This window comes from Bubalus bubalis, chromosome 11 (assembly GCF_019923935.1).
Source record: "Bubalus bubalis isolate 160015118507 breed Murrah chromosome 11, NDDB_SH_1, whole genome shotgun sequence".
Classification (NCBI taxonomy): Eukaryota; Metazoa; Chordata; class Mammalia; order Artiodactyla; family Bovidae; genus Bubalus; species Bubalus bubalis.
Window position 1 is genome coordinate 76,996,432 of NC_059167.1, and position 9,952 is coordinate 77,006,383.

Here is a 9,952-nt window from a genome sequence, read left to right on the forward strand (position 1 = left end):
GTTGTGACAAGATAGAACCGAGGAGATTTCACTCACCTCACATCCACCAAGAGGTGAATTCAGTTTTCTGGTGGTAATAGTTCTTCATCAATGATCAATTTACATATGGGAAACACGTTGTTTTTCTTACTTGATAAATACTGCTTTAAAATGTACTGGAGTATTCTGGTTTCCTAGAGCCATATTTTAGGATTGTCTTTTCAGTTCTCCTACAATAATTTTTCACGAGTACCTCACTTTTAAAATTCTTTAAAATTTGTTTTTATTAAAATGTTAAATGATGATGGTTCAAAACAGTATAGGAGGAAAATGAATTTAAAAGAAATTATTAACAGTTGTAAAAAATTAGTAAACAATACAGGAGGGCATGGCAACCCACTCCAGTATTTTGCCTGGAGAATCCCATGGACAGAGGAACCTGGCAGGCGTTGGTCCATAGGATCGCACAGAGTTGGACACGACTGAAGCGACTTAGCAGGCACACACACGCATTCTCAATTAAATAGAACTGGAAGACCAGAAGAGGGAGCTCTCACACCCTGTGAACAGAGCAGAGCCTAGCAGGGCCAGCCAGGACTTTCCTGGCTTCTGCCAGTGAAAAGCCATGGACTCTTTGTTTATTATAGCCCTCCAACTTCCTATTTTTCTCTATTAAAGCATTCTCTTTCTCTTGCTGTGCAGGGACTTATTTCTTGACTGCTTTTCTTTCGTTTCTCCATTTCCCCACTTCTCTAATTAGTAACTGTCTGCATCTGCTCTTTGGAAAGGGGGAAGTTCTGCAAACAAGAAACGGAAAGACTTTTGTACCCGGAGGATTCTGCAAGGTCTTGCTCAATTTCAAGCACACAATCTTCATAATCTGACCTGTGCCCAGCTTTCTAGGCTCATCTGATATCACTCACTTTACTTGTTCTCTTAGTAGTAGTCATATGTAGCCACTTACAGTTCCAGGAATATGCCATGCACATTCCAGCCACTGAAACTTTGTTCTCACTTCTTGCCACTTGGTGACAATCTGCCCTGTGTTTATGTCCCAGTTCAGTTCATGGCCACTGAGAAGCTGCTGGGCTCCAATCCATGATGACCCCTTCCTCTTAACTCATTTACATCACACATTTGGCATTTAGCATATGCTGCTTTTTATGGTTAAAATTTTTCTCATATTTTATTCATTCATTCATGTATTCATCTATTCAACAGCATTTATAGAATGCCTACTGTGTGATAAATGCTGTGCTAAAGCAATTATGGTAGAAGGTGAAAAAGCCAATTTCCATGCAGTCAAGGGAGTCAAGTTCTCTAGAACAGCTTCTTATAACCTGGGGACTTCAAGAAGTCCATGAACCATGTTCCCAAGTCCAAGGTCTATCTGCTTGCTGCACAATAGGCCAATGAATCAGAGATGAGGTGTTGAGGCAAGGAATACAACTTTATTCAGAAAGCAAACTGGAGGAGAAGATGGCCAACTAATGTCTCAAAATAACCACCTTGTTGGGGGGTATCTGGTTTTTTTATAGAACAGAGAGGTGTGGAGAAGGTGAGGAAGTAAAGTAAAAAGGTCATAAGTCTCACAAATGTTTCCGGGAATGGCCAGCTTCAGGGTTGGGTAGGTGTTAATTTCTTTTCTGTCAGTCACAGGTGGACAGGGTCAGATTGTCTCTCTGTGAATAGTCAAGCAGAAGAGCAGACCATTAAGTATGATTATAATAACAAAGCAGCAAAAAGCAAAGGTTAAAATCGAAGAAGCAGATCCAACAAGGAGCAAAAATTGGCTCTTCCTAGTAACAAACCCACTGAAATTATATGGATTCTTCTTGGTATGTTTCCATTTGGGGGCAGCAAATCAATGGCTTTCATCAACTTCTCAGAGAAGTTTACAGCATTGGTCTAGTGGCTGTGATATAATTACCACACATATGCACATAACTATCAAAGAGGCTATTAATCTAGCCAAAACTCATTTTACAAAGTAGGGTTGGTGGTCTCAAAGTAATTTATGTTAAGGATACTCTAACTGGAAAAATTTCAGATTTTGTCTGTCACATGGGATAGCCCATATTTTAGGAGTCAGCATTTTCTGGGGCAAAGATATTATTCAATGGTCTTGTTCAAAGATAGATATTTTCACAAGATATTACACACATCAAAATTATAATAACTCCATAAACACTCTTAAACAAAGGTTATTTCTGATCCAACAAAACACTCTAGTTCACATCCGTACTGCTGATGGTGAGCAGGTATGAGATGGGAAAAGGGAAAGAAGGCTTGCTGTGACATCTTCACACTTTGTTCTGCATTCTGAGAAAATTTCTATCCCTTTTTGCTTTCATGAACTTTTTGCATTTTATAATACTCACATCCTCCCCTCAAATATTGAAGAATCCTAGCAATAAAGTATCTTATGACACTCATCAAAAATCCTAAATTTCCATTTGAGAAATGAGAGTCAGGTATTCTTGTTTCCCCCCACATAACCTTACGAGTAGCTATAAGTCCAAAGCTAGAAGTCAATTTGCTTCACAGAGAAATTCTAACTCAATTAGAAGGAATGAGGGAAAGCTATTAAGTAAATGTGTGGTTAGTAAAAGCCACCCTGCTTTGAAGACCTGGAGCAAAGAGCAGAAGAGCAAGACAGCAAATCTGATGTTTTCTAACTGAATTTACACTTCAATTATACTTTGGTATAATTATAATATAATTTAACAATAAAAATAGAATCCAATGAGTGCTAATAGTGTCTGAACAATTAGAGCTGGAAGAGTTCTGGGCCTGGAGAGAGGAAAGTTTGGAGGAGAGGATATTTGAGCACGGTCTACAAAGATGGGTAAGCAACCAGACTAGGTTGGAAAGGATGATCCAGGAAAAAGAAATAACACCTGTAAAACTGTGAAGTATGAATTTTTTTAAAAGTTAAAATTGTGGTTATCAAGAAAGTCTAAATAATAAATTCATGTCATTGAATAAGCTCATAAATAAACCCAAGTTATTAAACTCATCAGCAATAAGGAAGTCAGTAACATCCAAAAAAACAGTTCAAATGTGACTTTAGTTTACAGAAATGTATATTCTTAGCTGGATAAAATTCATTTGCATCACCATGAACAGGAATGATGCACTGTTATCATTTTATAAAAGTTTATGTCTGTTCTGCAAATCAAAGGTATACACCTTCACAGTGTCTGTTCATCCACAGTGGGTCTGCTAGACAAATCCTGGTACTAAATGAAAAGACTCCCAGTAATCTCTTTTGTCCATTTCCAAGTCCTGGACAACTTTCTCTTCTGTTATTGTTGTTATTCAGTTGCTAAGTTGTATCCAACTCTTTGAGACACCATGGACTGCAGGGTGTCAGGCTTCCCTGTCCTTCAATATCTCCCAAGTTTGCCCAAGTTCATGTCCATTGAGTTGGTGATGCCATCCAACTGTCTCATCCTTTGTCGTCCCCTTCTCCTCCTGCCCTCAATTTTTCCCAGCAATAGGGTCTTTTCTAATGAGTCAGCTCTTTGTATCAGGTGGCCAAAGTATTGGAGCTGCAGCTCCATCATTTGTCCTTCCAATGAATATTCTGGGTTAATTTCCTTTAGAATTTACTGGTTTGATCTTCTTGCTGTCCAAGGGACTCCCAAGAGTCTTCTCCAGCACCAAAACTCAAAAGCTTCCATTCTTTGGTGCTCAGCCTTTTTTACGGTTCACTTTCACATCCATATTATAACTACTGGAAAAACCATAGCTTTGACTATATGGCCCTTTGTGGGCAAAGTGATATCTCTGCTTTTTAATATATCAAGTTTGTCATAGCTTTCCTTCCAAGGAACAAGCATCTTGTTTATAAAATGTATGGAGATCGTTATGACTGATGTGAAGAGGAAGAAGGAAGTCACAAGAAATAGTCTGATACAGCAATAGGCCAAAGAAGAAACTGTATCACATGTCCAAATTGACCAATGAGCTAAGAGTTGAAGGCTGTCTTTAGTGTCAGGAATTCAATTCCACAGAAACAATAAAACTAAACCTCACAAAGGAACTTGGAACTCATCACCTAGCATCAGCCTCTGACTCATTGTTCTGGCCATCACTGGCTGGATGCCTGACACAGAAATACATCAGCAACCATGAAAGAAGGAGCATTCTAAGAGGTCTGAATATGGTTGATAATTGTTAGAATAAGTATTAGATTGAAGACTGATCTGTTATTTCAGGACAGGGCTTCGAGACTGTTACTTTTGCAGTCAGCAATCAAATAAAGGTCTAGAGAATAGAATATACAAAATAACAGGCCATAGACCTAATCCCTTCTCAGTGAGGCATGGGTATGGAGAAAACATAGATAATAGAGACCCTATCAGATGCCCTGAACTTGCTTTAGAATTTTAGGGCCAGCCCAAGGGCCCAGCCAATCACTGGGGTCCATTTCCTGCACAGGGAGCATCTGATGGGATTCAGGACATGTTACTACTGAATTTGGCACCCTGGCATATTGAGGGTTTCCCAGGTGTGCAGTGGTAAAGAATATGCCTGCCACTGAAGGAGACGTAGGAGACGCAGATTCTATTCCCAAGTGGGGAAGATCCCCTGGAAGAGGAAGAGGCACCCACTCTAATATTCTTGCCTGGAAAATTCCATGGACAGAGGAGCCTGGTGGACTACAGTTCATAGGGTCACAAAGAGTCAGACATGACTGAGCGTGCACGCATTAGCTTATGGAATATTTCAAGCTGAAGGAATTTGAGAGATGGAAGATAGTGCAGGAAGGATTTTCTGACCTTCTGAAGCAGATCATGAGATCTTCATGTGAGAGGAGCCCTCCCTATGCCTAAGGGGAAAAGAGAATCTTTATCTCTGATCTAGATGAATAGGTCTTGAAAGTTTCTCCTCTCTTACTACACTTAGCTTGTACCTCTGTTCTTTCACATCTGTCCATGTCATCCCACTTTTTGTCAAACCTAGCATAAAAATGCTTAGGTTTAATCACTTCTTAGGGTCTTCATTTCCTTAGAAGTGTTCCTATATTCCTTATACTAAATAAATTTGTATGCTTTTATCTTATTAATCTGTCTTTTGTTACAGGGACCCCAGCCGAGAATTTAGAAGCATAGAAGGAAAAGATATTTTTTCTCCCCTACACTTCAAAGGTTTGGGATAATTTAAGAGAGTTAAGAGAGGTATATTCCCCCATTCTTGTCTTTCCCCATCTGTCTTGCACCTTACTTATTATAGCAAGACAAGAATTCATCTGCCTGAATTAGGACAAAGTGAAAACATTATCTCAGGAGTCAAGCATAGGCCCAGTCTTAAAAACTTGGCCATTGGGTGAAAATCAATGTCAGCCAAGAAAAATGGTTCTCTACTAAGAATCACTGTGGAGTTAATCAAACATAGATATGCAAAGACCTCAGTCCCCCAAATTTAGATTCAGTAGGCCTAGGATCTTGGCATTATAAAAATTTTTATAGGCAATTCTGATGTGAGGTCAGGATTAGGGGACCCCTATCTAGGGACATGGATAACTTGATATTGTTTTTCTCTGTAGTAGACTTTGAATACAATCAAGTTGTGGAACTTCAAGGAGAAGGGAGACTATTCTAATACATAAGCTGTAGAAAAAGATACTTGAGTGCTAGGCAAACAGACATCTTAAAACATTTTTTTAAATTAATGGACTTGTTGGTTCAGAGCAATTTTATTTTATTTTTTAAAGATATTTATTTATTTATCTAGGCTGTACTGGGTATTTACTGCAGTGTGTGAGCTTCTCTAATTGTGTTAGGCAGGCTTCTCCTGTTGTCTGGTGCTCAGGTTTATTTGTCTCACAGCACGTGGGATCTTAGTTCCCGGACCAGAGATCGAACCCTTGTCCTCTGCATTGGAAAACAGATTCTTCATCATTGGACCACCAGGGAAGTCCCCAGGACAAAATTTTAGATTCACAGAAAAATTGAGTAGAAAGTACAAAGAGTTCCCATATGCCTCTTCTTCCTTTTCTCTTCTCCTAACCACACAGTTCACAATTTTCCTATTATTAACATTTTATTGTGCTGTAGTGCTTATGTTACAACTGATGAATCAGTATTAATACATTAATACTGGAACTTCCTTGATGACCCAGTGATTAAGAATCCACCTTGCCATGCAGTGGACCCAGGTTCAATCCCTGGTGCAGGAACTAAGATCCCACATACCACAGAGCACCTAAGCCTACACCTAAACCTGTGATCTCCAGAGACTGGGTGCAGTGAACCCACATGTGATAACTAGAAAGTCCGTAAGGCACAACAAAATAGCTCACATGATGCAACTAAGACCAGATGCAGCAAATAAATCAATAAAATTATTTAAAAAAATACATTATTATTGACTAAAGTCCACAATTTACACTAGAAATTGTTCTTGCGGTACACATTTTTGACGAGTGCATAATGTCATTGTATGGGGAGAAAGTTTTCCTTAGCACTCTTAGGTTCCTTGGCAGGGTCTGAAAATTCAGCTGACAAAGATCAATAGAAGAAAAGCATACAAATTTTATTAAATATTCACATGCTTATGGGAGCATTCACAAGAAAATGAAAATCCAAATAAGTGAACACAGCAGGAAGCTTTTATACCCTTTAGACAAAGAAACAATACCTCTGTAAAGAATTGACAAAACAAAGGGGTTTGGTCTCTGGATAGTATACCGGAGACCAGAGGTAGTCTACCCCTTCACCATACTATCTCTGCATAGTAAATGGTGAAGAAGTAACTAAAAAGATAGTTTTTGAGATTCATTTGCAGATTCCACTGGTGTCCTCACTGGGATGATGACAGTCTCTCTCCAATAAAAGGAAAATTTATTTTCTGCCTTTGGACAGAAAGAGGGAAGCTTGTTTTGCACTTCATGATTCTTAATTGCCTTCAACGCAAAATAATTTTTATGTCAAAGAGCCATATTTTGGGATGACATGTTCTGGTTTCTTTCAGTATGAACATGGAACATCTCTCCATTTATTTATATCCTCTTTTGATTTATTTCATCAGAATTTTATAGTTTTCCTCATATTGATCTTGTACATATTTTATTAGATTTACACCTAAGTATTTCATTTTTCTTTGGTGTTAAGGGAAATGTTAGTGTCTTTACTTCAAATCCCAATTGTTTATTGCTGGTATATAAAAAAAGCAATCAATTTTTGTATATTAACCTTGTATCCTGTAACTTGCTCTAAACAGACTAAATTTTACCCTGAAGATTATTTGAGCCATTAAAAGTATTGGGCAAGAGTGTTTCACTGTTACATTTATGTTCAAGAAATGTTAATCTGGAAGTAATGTGTAGAATGGATTGGAAGCAAAAGAGACTAAAAGCAAAGAGTCTATGTAGGAAACTTTTATGTGAGTCCTCTATGAGACAATAGGTTCTGAATAAAGATATTGCAGCCCCAATGAAAAGGTACAAAAAGGTTTAACAGGCAAATACCCTAAATGTGCCCTGCTTCATATGTATGGGTCTCTTCTCAGTTTCCTCTTTGGGATGCCCTTGCCATCTTCTTTGCTGCTAAGTCACTTCAGTCGTGTCCGACTCTGTGCGACCCTATAGACGGCAGCCCACCAGGCTCCCCCATCCCTGGGATTCTCCAGGCAAGAACACTGGAGTGGGTTGCCATTTCCTTCTCCAATCTTCTTTACCTAACTTCTAATTAATCCTCAAAACTCAGGGTAGGTGTTGTGCCTTCCAAAAATACCTCCTTTCTACTGTCTCCAGACAGTTACCTTGATCACAGCTGTAAGTACTACTTATATTTATTAATATATTATGTATTAGTCCATTAACCTATCTCTATCATGAGCTCATGAATCAGAGTAGCCCAGTAGCTGGCCTAAAAAACATACACATAAATGAATAGTTCATTCAAGTCTATTGTTGAAATTCACATACCAAGTATGTGGCAGTTATTATATCAGATTTTCATGTATATTTTCTCCTAAAGAACTGAAATCATAAAAAAAAAAAAAAAAGAAGTTCAAGTAAGGAAGGAAACACCATTTCATATCAGGAAGTGATCAGTTCCTCAAAACTGTGTTTTGAGTCTCATTGTTTTTAAAATAAGCTTACTCTCCCTGTGTCTACAGTGTAACTGATACTATTTTAAACAGCAGGTTTAAAAATCTAAGTGTTTCATCCATACTGTCCACAAGAAATTCATCTTCCAAGCTCTAGGTTTCTCTTTCTTAGGGTTCAGAACCCTTCCCCACGCAGGCAGACCTAGCATGCCTGGGAGGAGAACACCAGACAAAAGCTTCTGGTCCTGGGACTAACTACTGCAGCTGGAGCCCCATCGTGGAGACCTGGTAAGCCCCACAGCTGGGGAGTGAGTGGGCGGTGAAGATAACTGGGAGATCCAGGTCAAATAGAAGGAGGGTAAATGTTTCAGGAAGCAAGAGACAAGGTTTCTTTTCCTTTGTAAAAATTATTTATTTATTTGGTTGTGTTGGGTCTTAGTTGCTGCGTGCAGGATCTTTGATCTTCATCGCAGCATGCTCTATCTTTAGTTGTGGCATGTGGGATCTAGTTTCTGGACCAAGGATTGAACCTGGGCCCCCTGCATTGGGAGCTCAGAGTCTTAGCTCCTGGACCACCAGGGAAGTCCTAGGAAGAGACAAGGTGTCTGACACGGGCAGCGTCAAACACAGGAGTGCAGGTCAAAGAGAAGAACAAGATCTACCAATCAGAGTAAAGGTTGTCTTACCTCAAATTCCTCCTCACTGGGCTTTAGTTTCTTCAAAATTGTGAGACTCAAGTGAGAAAGGAGATGGTTTTAAAAAAAAAAAAAAGAGCTATGAAATCTTAAAAGGCAGAGTGAAAATCTGAATGGGTGTGAGCAATAATTTCTCTCTTCTTGCTTCTACTGCTACGATCTATTTTCTCTCTCCTTGCACAGAAAAGATGGGACCACATCTTCTGGGACGTTCTTCCCTCCTCTTATTGCTGCTGGGAATGTGGTGGTCAGTGCGTCCACTTTGTGCTGTGCCAAAAGGTCTCACCAAGGCTCGCTGGTTTGAAATTCAGCACATACAGCCAAGGCTTCTCCAATGCAACAAGGCAATGAGTGGTGTCAATAACTACACTCAGCACTGTAAACCTGAAAACACCTTTCTGCACAACGTCTTCCAGGATGTGACTGCTGTCTGTGATATGCCCAACATCATCTGTAAGAATGGCCAGCACAACTGTCACCAGAGTCCAAAGCCTGTCAACCTGACTCAGTGCAATTTCATCGCGGGAAGGTACCCTGACTGCCGCTACCATGACGCCGCCCAATACAAGTTCTTCATTGTTGCCTGTGACCCCCCTCAGAAGACCGACCCCCCTTATCATTTGGTTCCTGTACACTTAGATAAGGTTGTTTAAAGATCACTTTGCTTCTCGCTCAGCACAAATTCTCTTATGATCTCCTCTGATTTACTTGTCTTTTATTGATTTTCCTGGTTACCATAGAAGGAAAAAGGAGACTATTGGAAAAATTAGAGTGATGAGGATACCAGATCAGAGTTGGAACAACAACAAAAAAAGTCAGATTCTTTTCTGCTTTGGAGCTCTGTGTTTTGAAGGAAGGTAGTAGATAAAAGGGTAAAGGAGGGTCCAGACCTCCATATTTTTAACCTTAGGAATTTGGCCAACATTTGCTGTATTGTGTTCAGAGCAATAAAACCATTTTTGGTTGCATTATAATGAGTGTGTGTGTAAGTATGTTTGAGATCACTTTCATGTCATTGCCAGCCTGGAGCTATCTAGGCCTGCATTTGCCAACATTCTAAGAACTACTTTGGCCCTAGGCAAACTTTGAGGTTATTTAGCAACCTGGGGCCTCGGCCATGTCCCTCTTCCTTGTTTTTCTGGGATTAAAGAGAAAGAAAATCCTCCATCCCTTCAAGCTCTGCTCATAGCTTTACATATTTCCCCTGAAATACTTGA

The 9,952-nt window shown here is 39.4% G+C and overlaps 1 protein-coding gene across 2 annotated transcripts; it reads left to right on the top strand.

Moving 5' to 3' along the window:
- The first annotated feature begins 8,056 nt into the window (after positions 1-8,056).
- RNASE6 (ribonuclease A family member k6) lies at positions 8,057-9,709 on the top strand. Of its 2 annotated transcripts, none has more exons than XM_006062042.4 (2): positions 8,057-8,328; positions 8,924-9,709. In XM_006062042.4, the coding sequence occupies exon 2, from the start codon at positions 8,924-8,926 to the stop codon at positions 9,386-9,388; it is 465 nt and encodes a 154-aa protein (XP_006062104.1). In that variant the 5' UTR covers positions 8,057-8,328; the 3' UTR covers positions 9,389-9,709. The 2 variants fall into 2 exon arrangements, with proteins under 2 accessions (XP_006062104.1, XP_006062103.1); XM_006062041.4 differs by having other exon boundaries at positions 8,059-8,328; positions 8,919-9,709.
- Positions 9,710-9,952: the final 243 nt, after the last annotated feature.

Coding starts and splice junctions, on each gene's coding strand:
- RNASE6 (XM_006062042.4), top strand. CDS start 8,924: ATGGGACCACATCTTCTGGGACGTTCTTCCCTCCTCTTATTGCTGCTG.